General features: G+C 37.5%; 1 protein-coding gene across 1 annotated transcript in view; it reads left to right on the top strand.

Annotated features, from left to right (window-relative positions):
• Positions 1 to 374: 374 nt before the first annotated feature.
• The window catches only part of LOC106485469 (visual pigment-like receptor peropsin), a 34,944-nt gene continuing 18,278 nt past the window's right edge, over positions 375 to 17,040 (top strand). Inside the window, 2 exon segments of the mRNA XM_013943814.1 lie at positions 375 to 495; positions 9,119 to 9,324. Coding sequence (XP_013799268.1) covers positions 375 to 495; positions 9,119 to 9,324 — 327 coding nt within the window.

Raw genomic sequence — 17,040 nt, 5'->3', positions numbered from 1 at the left:
TCTGTGAACCTGTATGTTATGTGGTATCAATCTACTTTAAAGAAAGGTCATCATGTTGTCAGATACACATTCTGCATCATGAAAGACTTCTATGTGTAGCAGTAATAAGGATGTGAGGAAATCTGCTGCCTTGGGCTGGTCACAGATTCACAGGCTGTATTAATAGATAGGATTAGTGAATAAGAACAGGTCAGAAGGCTGCAAAGCTCCTGTCCCTTGAGATTTCCTTCCTTAGATTATCAGGCTCATTGAACAGCTTCCTAGAATACAGGGAGCAGAAATTGAAGGAAAGGCTGGAAACCATCTTATTTCACTGGGCATTTGGGACATACCAGGGGAAAAGGGCAAGTCCTGCGTCATAAGCTTTGCTGAAAATGTCTCTCCAGTTTTCTCCGCAGGCGCTGTGGAGGAACAACAACATCAGTTTTCTGAACAAAGAGACTCCTGTAACAGAACAAGGAGAGACTATTATAGGTTTCTACCTACTGACTTTAGGTATGTACCGTATCTCTGCCTGGCTTATGAAAAGAAGCTTCTAGTAGAGTTTGGTATAAAGTTCAAAGTGATTCCTTTGGTTTTCATCCATAAAGAAACAAGATGTTATAAAATGCAGCCTTTTTCTTCAGCTATACAGATCAAAGAGGTACAGCTTTCTTTTGTTAAAAAAATTAATAACCAATGCAAAAATGTTGAGAAGAAATGAATAAGATAAGCCTGTAAACTTTTAACTAATGTTCATAGAATTTAAAATGTGGGAAGAGAAAAAAATACCTTATCAGAAGTACATGATACTGTTGTGCCTTCTCCTTATGTCTCATTAGCACTGAATTACTGTTCTGTGATTTCCAGAATTTTGACTGCTGCCAGTCAGTTGGCATCCTACAATTATCTCCTGCAGAGACAAGAAATACAGTTCTGTAGTTTTTAAAATGTTGAAACTATTTGTACTGCTTTTGCTTTAAATATGTTCTAGGGACATAGAAAGAAAACTTCTTCAAACAGGTTCTATTAAAGATTTAAGTATTAGGACATCATCCCCTGTTAGTAGTCACAATACCCGGTGTTTATTTCAGTTCCGATGAAAGACAGCTGTTATAAATAATGTAATAAGGGCTTGGAAATGGAACCCGCTGTGAATTCTGATCCTAGAACAATTTTGTTTTGTTTGTTTAAATATTGTTTATTTAAAGCAGACTCATTGCAAGATGTAAGTAAACTGTATGAAATTTCAAAGAATGTAGGTTTACTCAATAATCAAAATTTCTAACCATACAACCTCACAGGAAAATAGCAGAAAAGATTACTTTTATTAAATCTGTTATTCTAAACAATATATAAAAAAATATTTATATTTTTAAACAATTGAGCTAAACAGATTTTCTTTTCTAAGTATATCACATATTGCAAATAGCCTACTAGCCCTCAGCTAATGCTGGAGAAAGATCTGTGAAAGTTACAATGTAAAATGTTAAGAATTTTCATATATTCATACAAGACTTTCTTCTTTACCTGTATGAACTAGGAAAAAAAGTAGTTGGGTTTGGAATAAAAAATAGAGATTCTAGTAGAAAAACGTATGCATCTGTCTTAGGAAACTGAGTTAAAAGAGTGTAAATAAGATAAGGCAGAGATGTTCTGATTTATCCCAGATCTGTTCATGTGTGTGCAACCCTTCACAAAAGTCTGGGAATTAGCCATGCCATCAGCTAATGAATTAATATTGTTTGCATTCAGGACTAGAAAGAACCCCTCGGGTCAACAGGCCAGTCCCCTGCTGTGATGATATGTAATCCCCTTCACAAAGTATCGTGCTCCTTCTTATAACCGGCTGGGGGGGGGGGGGGGGGCGGGAGTGTTACCACACTTCCAACTGACAGGCTGTTCCTGACTTCATTTCTTGGTGGTTTGAAGCCTTTTCATAAATTCTAAGCTGAAGTGGTACATGCCCCGTTTATACCTTTGTTGTTACACCTTTTAACTGAAATAATTTGCTGCCTGCAATTCATCTCCCATAGTTGCCTTGTATTTGTAGAGGAACAGTCATACCCCATGGTCAACCTTTGTATCCCTCTGCTGAGCAAATGAGGTTTGTTTGTTTGTTTGTTTTATCTTCTCTAACAATATTCTTTCCACTACCATTCTAGACTATCATGCTAGCAGCCTTTTGCACTATCCGTTCCAAAATAAATTCATTTTTCTTGAACAAGTAACCAGGATTGCATACAGCATCCAAGCAAGGTCTTTCCATTGCCATTAATGATATTTTTAACACTTCCTTTGCTCTCCTGATACCTCCTAGTATTGTCTTTGCATCACACTGGTAGTTCATACTTCTTCCTACAGTCAACTGACAGAGGTGTTATCCTCTGCTGCTTCCAAATGGTGACCCTACCTCCTGTAGCAAATACTTTTTTAGTACCTATGTGCTTGAGCTTTTACACTATTCTATTAAATTTAATTCATTCCTTATTACCCCAGTCTTCAAGGTCACCTAATTATTTTTATATGCCATTCAGTAATTCTATATTTTGATGGTTCTTGTCAGCTTTTACCAAGAATTTCATCCTCGCTATGGCGCCTTCTGTTTATGCCAAACATATCATGAATATAATCTCAGTTTTAAGACTGACATGGAGACAATTCATTAGTAATCTGCCTGACATATATTGTTCCCCTTCAGTTCCACATCCATTTTGCATTTTTTTCTATTCCTTACCTATCCAAGTAAAAAATAATAATTTTCAATATGATGGCTTATGAAATACTTATTTTAAAAAGTAGCTTAGAACTTCTACACCAATTTCTTTGAAAAATAATAGTATGGCATGAGCTACTTTTTGGAAGCCCTTATTACCTTATATCTTATTTTCCATTTTATAGCCAAATCTTTATCTTTCCTTGAAAATTTGGCTAAAGGACCTGCAGCAACAATGTTGAACCGTCAGATAACTGAAAGTATCTCTAAGTAAGGTCTCAAAGTAGTGAGAAAAATTGTATTGATGGCAATATTTCAGATCCAAAATTCACCTGCAAGAACTGTGAGAAAAGTATGCAGGAAGTGTTCCTCCTGACTGCTGCATCATGGTAGTTTTTGTTAAGCAGTAGGTATTGCAGAAAGAAGAAAAATAAAAGCACATTTTCCTTTTCCTTTGTAAATCCCACTCCCCTACACCCAAAATTTCTCCCTCTGCTTAAAGCTTATGATTCAACTTATCAGTCTTATAATGTCATTGATTCCCGTGTTTTATATCTGGAGACAATAGGACTATCTCAGTGTCTTCTTCGGAAGCAGTATGTTTTAATTCTTATGTTGTCACAAGAAAAGCTTGAAACTTCCCAGTTGGGTTTGTTTCTATTATAAGCCGCCATAATATCTTTCAAGTGAATATTTAGTATTGCTGTTGGGAGACTGCAAAAACAATCAATAGCAGATAAATTTTAAGGGAGAAAAAATTCCCTCATATCTTGATAAAAGAATAATTTTCAGGGTTTGTCAGCTGAAACACACATAACAAGAAAATAACAAGTTTTGGCAGGAATGTTTCAATCTTTTTTTTTCATTTATTCCAGCTTAAGATGTTGGAATTCAGCATTCTAATTCTCCCAAGCATCTCTCAAGAAGCAATCGGATACACTTTTCATTTCTTTTTTTATGGAAACAGAAAATGTAATTCCACTACTCTTACACACTATGTAAAAAATCAATATTTTTACACTTTATTGTTATTTAGCATTATATATCAAAGGACTTTTGTTAGCAGTCTGATCTCCACCTGAGTTTACTTTTTCAAGTCTAATTTTGTCTGTTACAAAATACATGGCAGAAGAACTTGGTAAAACTGCAGTCCTATTATGATAACTTAATACAGCCACTATGTGGCTGTATGTGGTTAATACAACCACTTAATACAACCGCTTAGTGCTTAATACAGCCACTATGTGGTTGTATGCTTGTTGCTTCTTGATATTTCTAGATCCTTTTGTAAAGCTTATAAATGAACTTTTCATAACTGCTAGTCTTGAAACTTAACTCCAGATTAAAAACTCAAGTTGCATTCCTTGAAGATTGCATATAACCAGTAGAAACATTACTCCAGCTGAAATATAGTACAGCTCTGGTTAAAAGATAATGGAAGTAGGTATACCTTTTTGCAATGGGAACTTTAAGAAAAAAATCTACTAATAATGTATAAATCAGAAGAGCTTCCATATCTTTTTTTTTTTTTAAGCTCTACTACCTCACTTCTGCAGGCGCTAACAATAAAAATTTACAGCTATTCATTTTATGCACACCAATAACTGGGTCTATCTGGGAAGCAGTGATGTGGCAGGGCAAAGTACTCCATTACACAGAGAGAGTCTTGCTCTTCAGGAAGCAGAGAATGAAGGTCAGTCAGTGTGTTACCTTCTGGTGTCTGCATTTCTCTAAGGAGGCTGGAAAGACAGTCTGCATTAGCAGGAGTCTAGGCACATTTACTTAAGCAGAGTCCCAAAGATGTTCGTATTTAATACTTCTGTTGTTTTGATGCCTATGGAAAACAGCTTCAGTGCTTCAGCTGTTATACTTCAGTAACTGCTAAAAGTCCTCTTCTCTTTTGAATCTAAACATGTCAGTGCAGCTTCTTGTAAATTCTGATGTACTTTTTCTACACCAAAGGGATGTATATAAGGGATATTAGCATTACCTAGAAGATGGGACTTCTCTGAATCTCTTCACCTCCATAAGATAAAGTCCAAAAAAATTAAGTTTCTTTGGCCAGGTCTTCCTGCAGTCACACATCTCAACAGAGGGTGTGAATATTCAAGAACCTTTTGATGAGTTGGGGCATCTTTATGTGTTCTCTTCTGGAGGTTCTCACATATCACAGATACCATGGATGCTATAAATGAAAGTACACTGATGGACACATACATTAGCCAAGCTGTATCAGATGCAGACAGAGGGCTTCTCAGAATACCTTATGGAAATCTGACTTCACAGCCCACACTGGAATAGGTATTGCACACTAACATTGCAAGCAAACCAGCATCAAAGTGCAAGAGTCATTCTGCTAATGAGAATGACTTTTGCAATCTCTGCACTGCTTGGGACACCCAAGTCACCATGCCACCATTTTCCTTGCTAATACTTTGGCTAGAGAACCAAAAGAGTGGGGAAAAAACTGCAATGACTTTTGCATAGCAGAGTGCCCTCACAGTGCAATCACAGAGGTTAGCTGAAGGCAATTGCTACAAATGCATTTCCTTTCGTTGGGTCAACTGCATCAGCATCCCCCTTCAGAGCAATCTGTTTTCCTTGCTCTCTCACATGTGCTCAGAACTGTCTTTGACAGACAGATGGAAACTAGTCCTATTGCTAGCATTACACCTGACCCCTTTTGTCCTTTGCCCTAAGTGGCTGCATTTATGTCCTTCAGAGAAAAAAACCAATTATACAATATCGTGAAAATTCCTTTTATAGGTTAAATCACCAGGTACAATTTAAAAGTGCTGTCCACAGGTACTAGCTAAGTCAAACCTAGACCAGGGAAAATACCAAAATGTGTTCTCTGTAATTTAATCAATTTGTTCTCTCTGCAAATATTCTCTTATATTAATTTGATAATGAATTAAATCATTTAATATTTTTATATTCTTTTAAAAAATATGAGAGAATATTTGTTAGAGAACAAATTCTGAATTCTCGTGAGTGTTTATATCAGAAAGGCATACTGAAAGCATTGCCCATCCAATCAGAAAACTGGAACAGACCATGTGACCCACACATGCCTTTAAATGGCACACGTTTCTGAATGGTGACAGTAAACTGTTATTTGACAAGTGACAGAAAAGGTGTTATTTTTGGACTTTACTTGACAGATAAATCTGGGAAGGTGGGAAAGGAAATAAGGTATTCACAGAACATTCATCCCGCAAACAGTCGCATTTATTGAACAAATAATCTCTTCATGCTTTGTCAAGTCTAAAACATGATGACTCTTCCTCCTGCCAAAATTGGCAACATGCCAGATAGGATATTGTGTACATATAATTAGTAGTGAAGATTAAAAGCAGGGCAGGGTCACTTCACAGCTGGAATAGTTAATGACAGCTTTGCAAATTCTCTAGATTTTCTCAATATTTTAAATGAAGTCTTCTGATCTGAAAATCTCTTGCAGCAAACCTCTTAAGATAGACACTTATGCCTGTACAGGTAGTTGAATCAGTAATTGACTTCATTCATGACTGCTCTACATCTAGATGCTCAATCCAATTTCTGTCCTAGAAATCAGGTCATTTGCCACTTGAAAAGTTAGCGTCATCTTTGTCATGTGACACTGAGCCTTCACCTTTTGCTGTCATTTCTTCAATTCTTTCATTTAAAGCTCTCTATATATTTTAAGCTGCAAATTGATGAGTTGTGACTTCCATTTTTTAAATTCAAAAATTCAAAATCTAATTTCATCCTGTTATTTTTTCTCTCTCTTGGGCACTTTTTATTATCTCGGTTGGAACCTGTCCTTTCTGTCCAGGACTACCTTAGGATTTGGAGCTTTTTGTTTTGTTTTTTTTTTCTAGATCATCTTGTGAGGGAACATTGCTGGCAGCCTGCAAAAAGCGAAACTAGTTCCTTCAATTGGTTCTCTTCTATCCTCTGTTTTATTGAGATGCCATCTGGTGACACCAATGCCTTATAGCACTTCAAGGTTCAGAGGTTTCTTTCCAGGATCTTTCTTTGTTTTTGATCTACCCAGATGCACATACTGCCTGCAGAGCAGTTGAGGAAGTTCCTGCCCTCACTGAGAGTGTCAGAGCTATTGCTCTATTTGCTCTGCCTTTTTTAAGGTATATTTTAAACTTTTTTTTCTACTATGCTCTCAGAGAGGTTTTGTTTTGTTTAAGTAAATAAGTCAGTATAGTCAGCAACCTCAAATGAGCACATCTGTCTGATGGGGCAGAGATCCAGTGTCCCATAGGTACTTCTCTGGTTGGTAGCGCTTTTGTGTGGCCACTCTGTTTGTCTCTAGTTACTCTATGGTATACCAAGAATTGAGTTTCTCCAGTTTTTTTTATCAGAATATTAAGCTGGTCTACTTCCAAGACACATTATGCATTTGAAGGACTGGAAACGGCAGCGCAGATTACCAACCTGCTTCTGTTAAAGGGAATTGTTGCTACCCTCAGAAGTGCTATGCACACAAGTGCTCTGTAATTTTATCTCCTTCAACAGGAGCTACCTCAGCCCCACCCTCAGTATCTGAATGTATTCTAAAGTGATCACAAACACTCCGTATCTCTGTCATCTAAAATATCTGTATTGTTGTTTTAGATGGCTTTTTGCTCAGTTTCTTCCATTCGTTTTCCTTATGATACTTTAACAAAAAACTTCCCGAACTCTCCAGACTAGGGGGGCATTTGCTCTGTATATTCCCAGGAAGTACAGTGCATATGCATGAAATGTAGACATTTTAAGGCTAGCCCTCCTATCCATTACACTGCTTTGACAAATTTTTAGTGTTTACAAAGGAAGTTCTGTTTTATATTCTGTCTGCCATTTAGCAGACAATTGTATCTTAATATTGACAGGGAAAACATTCTCCTACCTACTGCCTTGAAACTGCCATATATTTTAGGAGGTAGAGTTAACATACACAAACAACCATCATGTTTGAATTGCAAACTATCCAAATGTATTTCCAAAGTAATCAGTCCTCTAGTCCCCTGCAGTGTTTCATTTTGTGAACTCCTCTGAATATTCAGAGGTGCTGTGAAATGTCATTATGCTGCCTCCCTCTTCAGTGCGTATATTCACCTCTTACTATTTCAATATACAGCATCCATATGCTGTGTTTTCTATTGCTTGCCCCTGGATAGAGGGCTACTGAGTAACACTTTTCTCCCTGATTTGGTATGTAATGTCATACCTGGGCACCAACTGTGGGGGAAAAAACAGCAGCTCGTGGGTTCCCAAGTTGCGGACACCCAAAAGAGGTGTTGTTTTGCTCCACATTACAAAAGCGAAGTGACCTCCAGGCCATCTGCGCTGCAGGCACAGAGCTGATTCAGGAGGGTGGACATGTGAGCGGAGAGGGAGCCTGGTGCTGCTCTGCTTGGCCAGCTACTTGTCCCTCTCCAGCAGCCACCCTGCAGCTATCCTCATAACCAGCTAAGCCCCACTTGCAACAGTGAGTGAGATGCTTATGAACAAACATTTTATTGAAGTCATTAGTTTTCACTTCTACATCATTTCAGAAAGTGAGATGCAAGCCACCCAGGTCTTACACTGATCAGTAGAGCAATGGCCACATATATTTTGAAAAACTAGCCTCTCCAACTGAGTAGGCCACTGATTTGTACCAGATTCATCTCCTTTCCCTGTGTTTTCCTCTTGAAATTAGACTTGTGCAAGTCAGGCATCTCTTTGTACCTGAGCTGTCAGAGAGGACACAACATTCTTTAAGAATTGAAAAAAAAAAAAAACTTCAAAGCTTCTGAAAGATCTGCTCTAAATGTTCTTTTCATATAGACTAACGTGCATTACTGCACAAAATATTCCCAGCACGGACAATACATATCACAAGGAGAACCTAGACTGTTTTGAGAGAAGCAACTTAATCTCATTAACTGAAAAGGGCAGTTCCTCTCTAGAGAAGACTAGTAAAGCTACTCTCTGGTACGTGCATGAACTTTTAATATTCATTATTGTATATAGTGTACCTAAACAGCTGCAATTTTGGCAGAATTTTCTGTAGTCTCTGCTCCACTCGCCAATCTTTCCTCCTTCCTTTTTCAGCCAGAGGAATGTTTCATGGGTCTTATCTGTCTACTCAGGGGAAAACAAACAAACCAAAAACCCTTTTCCAAGTCTTTAAATGGTGGTTCTTCAACAGAAAAATGTATCTTGCCACACCAGCTCTTTATGGTTTTTCAGTTTTATTGCCAGAGTTCCTGCTTCTGAAAAGTTCCTGGCTTCTTAAAAAGGCTTCATACATATGTTTTACAGTGGATAAGATAAACTAGTTTAATTTGTTTCTAATGGAATACAGGGATAATGTTAGAAGAGGCATCACACATCTACATACTGAACTGCTTCTTGCTTTATTTTCTTTTTGATTTCATGGATTTTAATTTTTTTCAGGTTGGCTGTCTTGGCTTGGGAACAGCATTGTGATTTTTGTCCTGTATAAACAAAGAGCTCTTCTGCAGCCCACAGACTACCTCACATTTAACTTGGCGGTATCAGATGCTAGTATCTCCGTGTTTGGTTATTCACAGGGGATCACTGAAATCTTCAATGTCTTTAGAGATGATGGATTCATTATCACATCGATATGGACTTGCCAGGTAAGACTGGATTACATGTAGGAACACTTAATTAAACAAAATAAGTACAGCTATTTCTGTCTATGTGCTGTATATAAATAACCAGGCAGGACTAAAAGAGTGAAGATGAATACTGAGCAACCTTTCAAAGAACAGCGTTGAGTTTTTTACATCCATAAATCTGCATGTCTGATCAGTTCTTGACCAGTTTTCAGTGATTTTTGCTACCACAAAAATCCACCCTCTCAACATGCTGACTGATGCTATTAAGTATTGCTCTGCTCCTTACAAGGGGATTCTATAAATCAGTGATTCATTATTTGTTTTGTAGGAGAGGGTCTATGAACCTAAGAGAAGGTTTAATGCAAATTTCACAATTATTGCACAAAAAATATCCTTCACTATAGCATGGTTACAATTCGACTCTTGTCTCCTCTGTATTCTTGCAGTTATTCAAGAATACTAATACTGATCAGTTCAATCCACAAATACCATAAGAGAGGATTTATTAGTAAGTCAGCCCAAAATTTCACTTTCCAGGGGGATTTAATCTTGGTTTTACATTTCAACAGTAATACTTCTCCTTTTATTTACTTGTTTTCTTCTCCATAGTGGAAATTATATCCTTTTTTCTTTATCTTGCTTGGATCAAAAGTGCATTTGTAGAGTGTTCTATTATTGCACTTGAACTTGTTACGTTTTGGAAGGTATTTCAGACATTTAAACTAAAAGGGAAAAAAAAGACAGTGAGTTGGCTAGAATTTGTGTTTCTGGAGGAAGTCTTGCACATTCCTTCCTTTCTTCCTTACTTTCCTTCTCAGGTATTCACCAGATAGTATTCTGTTCCTTATAGTTAACAAGTCTTTCTTTTTCTCCACATGAATGGTAAGAGATTCTAACTTCATCTATTCGCAATAGTTGTTTCTTTATTTGACTTCATTTCATTGCTACCAGTCATGTTGGAAGCAAAGACATAGGCTCTACTTTCCTCAGCTCCTTGCGATCCAGCCTGACTGCTGACACTTTAACATTTGACTCAAAGCAATGTAGGCTACTACTTGATAAAGCGCTGTATAGAGCAAAGCCTTCTCATTTTGTGTGATCACTTTATTATTGGTCAGTCTCATCAAACACAGCACTTAGGTATACTGGTATATTTTAGCATGCAGCTACTTGTATTGAGTCTGTTGTAACTGTTCGTATGGTTAATCTTATGCTTAAAGTCTTTCTTGGTTCAGGGCCTAAGGTAGGATGAGTGACTTCCTTTCTTTATTACATAATCATCCCTGAACTTGGAGGCAACTTTTTGCTGGAGAAATTGGAAAATATTACTATTGCTAATTCTGAAAAACGCACACCTGCCTAGAAGGAATATAAATATGTCCCGCAGATACATAGGCACAAGCTTGGCTTACTGGCTCTTTCAGTAACACCTGTGAGAAAGGTTATACTCAGTGTGAGTGTCTGTTTCATGAGGCAGTCAGAAACCTGGAAATGACAGGATAGCCTATGGCAAGGTTTAAGCAAGATCATGATGAAGGAAAAGCCAGAGAGAAATAATCCTCTTGCATTTTTTATTTATTTTTACTTAGAGAGGAGGTTGAACTACTGTGCAACATAATTGGGAGAACTTTTACAGCTTGTGTCTCCTTCCCTTCAACACAAAGGCTTAGTCTGCTCAGAGAGGAACATTTCCCACAGAAGACTGATTAACCTAAAAGCTGTAGCTTGAACTCACAAAATGTTTGTTTTCTTTCTCAAAATACGTATGCCTATACCCATGTGGCAGAAAAGGATTTATCAAAAGGAATGTAATTACTTCCTCAGCAAAATACCATAATTTCACTAATGAGAACATCTACAATTGCATTTTAAGGTCTATTGAGGAGAAACTTCAGGACACCTCTTTAATTTTCTTTATTAATGGAAGCCTTTGAAGTCATCAGGAAAACAGAGAGATACCTGCAAACAGTAAAATTCACACGCAACCTCAGAATTAAAGAGATTCCTGTTTTGCCCTGTGTTTCAAGCAATAATGGTCCTATGATTAAGAAATGAAAAGTGAAGTCTGGATCTCTGGGTTCAATCCCAGCTTTGCCACAGACTTCCTGTGCGAGACAGGGTAAGCCACTTTGAATGAAATCCTGAACTCAGATCAGTGGCATAACATAAAATTTGCAACCCAGCTGGTGGGAAGAGGTAACTTTAAATGGCCATTCAGCTTTTCAAATCAAAGCTCTTCCAGAGCCTGAGAAGTCCCTGACATTTTTTGTATAGTTTATAGTCTTGTCTGTGCTATGGCTGTTTTTGGGGGGCTGCCATATAAAACACAGCACACACAAGAATCAACACTTCGTGGTCCGCTGTATCCATACCTCTTCATTTGCAAGGGAGTTTTCTGAGAGCAGCCTTATGGCTTTATCCCACGCTCTTTGTGCCTGGGAGTTCTTTGGCCGACTAGGACTATTTAGAGTCTCTTTATGGAGCTCCAGCATTTTTTTTCAGATGTGAAAAGACTGAGATGGAAGTAACAATCATGCCCTTAATCTGGCTGTGCTTGAACTGCCTTTAAAAGAAGAGAAGTGGTCCTTAACAGTTTTGGGATACCCACATAATCTGTTGATCAGGGTATGTTAAGTAATTTTAGTTGGATCTCCTAGTTTTAAACAGCATCCATTTGCAAAATTTAGATATCAAACAAAGTTCAAAGCTGTTGAGATCCAAAGATTTAGTTCAGGACATTAGTGACACTTGGCTTTTCTAAAGAAACATTGATTTGTAAAATATTAAAGTTACTTCTTTGGTAATCCTCAATAGGCTCTAAAAATTAAAATTCATCATTTCAGGAACTGATAATGCATTCATGCTAATTAAAAATTAATGGCACCTTTGTTTATTGATGTATTAACAGAAACCTGTGCAGAGATAGGCAAAAACAGTAGTTTGATTTCACTTACAAGGGGGTGAAAAAAGAGATACAGCAACAGGATCTGGTATTTTACAGGAGCAAATGAAGGCATAATCTGTCTCATGATAACTAAAAATGTTCTTAATGGCCACAAGTTTCACCATCATTGCATTTGTAGAAATCAGCATTTCTACTTCTGCAGAGGTACTCTAGGCTTACCTGTGCAAAGAAGTTCACTCTCTGTTCTGTTGTAAGTATTGTAACTATTTTAGACAAAAAAAAAGTTAAAAAAAAAGAAAAAGCTTAAAAAGAAAAAGTGGAGGAGTTACAAATTAAAATATTGTTTCTACCTACCTAGCGCACTTTAGTCTAATACATGTTAATTTGAAAATGATAGTATATATACATAATATACCACTTGTATGCATGTGGTTAAAATTTTTAAAAAGGATTTAAACATCTGAGTAGAATTTAAGTGGAAAAATACATCTAAAGCATTATTTCTAATTCCCTCTTGCAAATCAAGACTTCCAGTACAGGAGCAATTCAACTCATAGTTCAAGTAAGGACGAGGACATTCACAATTATTTGATCAGATTCTGATTTCTATCACAGAGATGTAAATCCAAGCAATTCTATTTCTTGTAGTGAACCTGCACCATCCATTTACCAGCATCCAAGAAGATCAGAATACAGCCCATTTTCTTGGCAGAATGTGTAAACAAATGGCTCAGTGTCAAAGTTTTAAACAAGCATGCTCTGGGTGAGAGATTGGATAAATATTTCTTTAGAATTATTGCATGTAAATAACTGTGCTAAGCAGAATGCATCACATAAGAAGTTCTTTTTACTGCTTATTGAACATCTCCACTAACTTTTAATTTAAAAAGGGAAAAGCTAAGAGAAATCTGGAAAAGTCAATTTTCAGTCTGAATGAATACTTTGAGCTGGTTGTGAATTGCTGAGTGAAAAGCAGGATATATTCAACAACAGATCCCTGTTTCTGTCAAGTTTTTGTTCTGTGTTGGGAGTCTCAAAAATAAGTTTAAACTCTGGCATTCTTCTTCTTTATTATTAAGTTTGTCAAAACAGAAGGTAGTAATGAAAGGTAATGTTTGTTAAGATATTTCATAATTTATGGGAGTAGCATGGCTATTTTTAGTTTTTTAGGAGAATACTATAGAGAAATAGTGGAAAGCTTCTGGGCATAAAAAAGATGTGTATGTTTGATACAGTAAGTGCATGTTATCAAATTATTCTTCAGATCTAAGACACCAAGGTTAGAGTCTAGTGGAAAAAAAATAAATAATTTTTTTGTCTTTGGTGCTGCCCCACAGAGCTGGTAGGTTTGTCTCACCCTGGCCAGGCTAGATGCCAGGAAGCTAAAGACCATGCTTCTGTGACAGCTTTTCTAAGTCAATATCTGTTTGGTCTCCTAACTTCTCTTGAATTCCTCTGAAAATAATAAGGATCACAATCTGGGCTGTTAAACGTGTAAATACTGCTCTTTCATCAGCATGGCCAGTGTGTTTTCCCTAACTTGGTTCATTCTGCTGAGTCCTGAGCTGCCTCCCTCTGGCCTTCCACCATTGTCCGTTTGACGAAGCATTTGTTCCTATGTGATTAGTCAGCTTCTGCTGTCGGCTGTACTTAGGGAAACTACTTTTCCAAGCTAGCCTGTCATTTCTCTTTACCTCATGAGTTCACCTACCTTAATCTACCTATTTTCCTTTCCTCTGTCTTGGGTCATCTTCTCTGCCCTCAGGTAATATTTTTTTTTAATGTAAGGTTTACCATACCTGGTTTGTCCTGGTTAGAGGGAGCAGGGATAAGAACTACAGATATTTCTCCTCATTCTGAAACAGTCTAGTCTGTGAAAACTCTCTATTAAAAAAAAAAAAAGTATCTTCAGAAAAAAGGACCATCTCATTGCATACCTGCTGAATGGGATGCATATGTGCCTGTTTTCTCTTCCTCTGTGCGGAAGAAGAACTTGTGTTCTTCCCCATGTAAAACATTTTTTCTTTTGGGAGATTTGAAGGAGCTCTGTTTTCAGAAATGAGGTTTCATGGTTGGTCTGTATCCAGCTACTGCCCTCACTGACTATTCTGTACAGATACAGTTTTCCAGGGATGGCTTTCTGACTCTCTCATATTTTTCACTTCTTGTTTATCCCTTCCCTGCTCTACCAATGTGTGCCAGTTCTGATCTGGAGAGAGGGATGACTGCCAGTCTTTAGCACATTCACTTTTTTGCCGCTGGTAAGATTATCAGCAAGTCAACCGATTTATATAGTGAAGTTCAGGTCAGCGAATATAAGCCAGTGACTCAGAGCCATCTATCACCCACTGACCATATTTCTAGTTAATAGTTACCTCACCTCAGCATATATTTTTGCACATTCCATAAGCTTTTCCTTCACGTTCTGCTGAATTAGAAGTTGCAATGAAATCTGCAAATAAAGTTGCAAGCACATGTGCTTTCTGTTAGTGGGGACCCTGCCCACCTTTATATATATATATATAAACACATACACACACACACATATATATACCCCCCATACATACATACATACATACGTATATATATATATATATATATATAAAAATAAAAGATGTAAAGATGTGTGCCAAGTGTGAGCGAAGGGTTATGAAGTAGATATCTCCAGGTCACTGTATTGTCACAGACGTACTTGCTAGTGTTACTATCACAGACACACTTACCTTACTTTAAAGCTCTTTCAGTGTAGGTGTTCCTCTGTCCATCTGGCGAGCCGGGTGTTGTCAGAGCATCCTAACAGGTCAGGCTCTGCACAGAAGCAGCCTCAGGAACAAGAACAAAGTGTTCAACTTTTATCTATTAGCTTAGTGAGCACCACATTTCAGTTACATAGCTTGCCTGAGGGGGTTCAACCCACACCGGCTCTCTCCCAGCAGCCTGCCCTAACCATCCCACCAAGGGCCATTCTGGAAGGAGGGGCTTTCATCCTCTTTTGCTGAAGCTGTTCTGCTTTTGTAGAATAATTAAGTATTCTCTGAGCAACCGAGGGGAGCTGGAGAGAGATGACTGTCTCACCCAGTGGCTGGGTTCTTATGCAGCAGTGAGGAGACCCAGTTTTGAGTCCTGCACTCTTAACGTTTCAGTGCTTTATACACTGCTTCCATATTCATCTGGTGTATCCTGGACAGACACACTTGGCAATGTAGTGAGCACAACATTGCACGGACTTATTGTTTAACTGTGTGCACTTTGTTATCGTAAATTCACTTGTGCACGGTTTGTCTGACTCTTTCTCAAGCACCAGACCTGTGGCATGTGTGCATCCTAAAAGGGTGCTGGATGGCCAGAAAGTCCAAAATCTTCTAGAGGTACCATGTCTACTGTGCATGCATTGAGGAGTATGTGACCTGCGGAAATCCCTGGGATTTCTAGCTCCCTAACAGCCTTTTTTGAATTGTGGTGCTGTAGCTGATGAAGTTGCCAGCTAAATCCCAGACAAATTTAGATCTCTCAGAAAAGCTGGATGTCCAATAGCCGTGCTTTAACAATACTGCAATAAACAAAAAGAATTGATCCTTCAGTGTAGCATACTCCTAGATTATGAGTATTTGTGACTATAAATAATGTAGTACTTAGAATTTAATCTCATTCTAAAAAATTAAAACTTGATGTGGCCTAATGTGAAACTCCTATTTTAAAAATTAATTATTTTTCCCTCCCATTATTTTCATTGCTATTATGGTATTTTACCTTTTACTCCAGTGTTTAACCAGGTATTTTTGTCCTTTCCAACAGTCTAACATGAGATTTTCAAAAAACCCCACAGAGATCTGAAATCTCAAATCCTGTTAATTTCTCTCGGGAACAGAACCTTGGCAGGGCTTTGTATGTCTTAACTGGATGTTTAATGATAATGTTATAGAGTCTGATATGAAAAGTGAGCCTTCATTTTAGTGCTCATCACTCAGTAATATATTTTGAATTTATGAGGAAATAAAAAAAATGACGTTGGATCTGACAGAACTTTTGCTGGTAGTTGACAAGAGATGTATGATTATATATGGTTTACATATGTCCTTTTTTCCCAGCTACTTAAATCCTCTAAAAATGCATTAATGCCAACATTTTCAAATGAAATGGGCTAGTAGCAGGTCCTTAAAGCTCTGTTGAGTCTTATAAAACAGTGGTCTGATTGTGTGTCGTGTCTAATGCTTACAGTTTCCATTGTACTCAACAGGTTTTATTAGCGATCAGTACCCTACAAAGCAGTTCATTTATATTTAGAAGTCTCACTTCAGAATCAGTGGCTACCTACTAAGCCACCTGTTCTGAAAATCTTGCATGAAGGCCATTTCTGTTTTTGTTTTTTTTTTTTTCTCCATATTATTAACCCTTTAGTTGCCAGAAGAGTCTTTTATGTCTAAAGAGAGGAGGATGAGTTCCTGAAACATTTGACTTACTAAGATGTGGTTTGTACAGAAATTACCTGAGAACACCTTGATTCCTTGTATGGTGTAGGACTCCCACGGGATCCAGATGCCTACCACACCTTATAGCAGCACAGCAAAATAGCAGGGAAAACATGTGGATATAAAAATGCATGGTTAGCCTGCTGTGTGAAAAAAATACATGAAAGCCTGGTCATTCACTGTGGATATTTTTAACTATCTTTCTAATCTTTTTGCTCTGCCTTTCTAATTCTTTCATTTTGCTCGCTAGATCCCTGTGTTTGAAGAAAGGGAGAATTAGCTAGACTATCAGCTCTGTTGACTCAGTCTGTGATGTTGTGTGTTTATAAAAGCCAAGACAGAGTTTATATATGTGGTATA

This window comes from Apteryx mantelli, chromosome 3, assembly GCF_036417845.1.
Source record: "Apteryx mantelli isolate bAptMan1 chromosome 3, bAptMan1.hap1, whole genome shotgun sequence".
Classification (NCBI taxonomy): Eukaryota; Metazoa; Chordata; class Aves; order Apterygiformes; family Apterygidae; genus Apteryx; species Apteryx mantelli.
The sequence above is the reverse complement of the archived record's forward strand: the minus strand, read 5'-3'. Positions and strand labels throughout refer to the sequence as shown.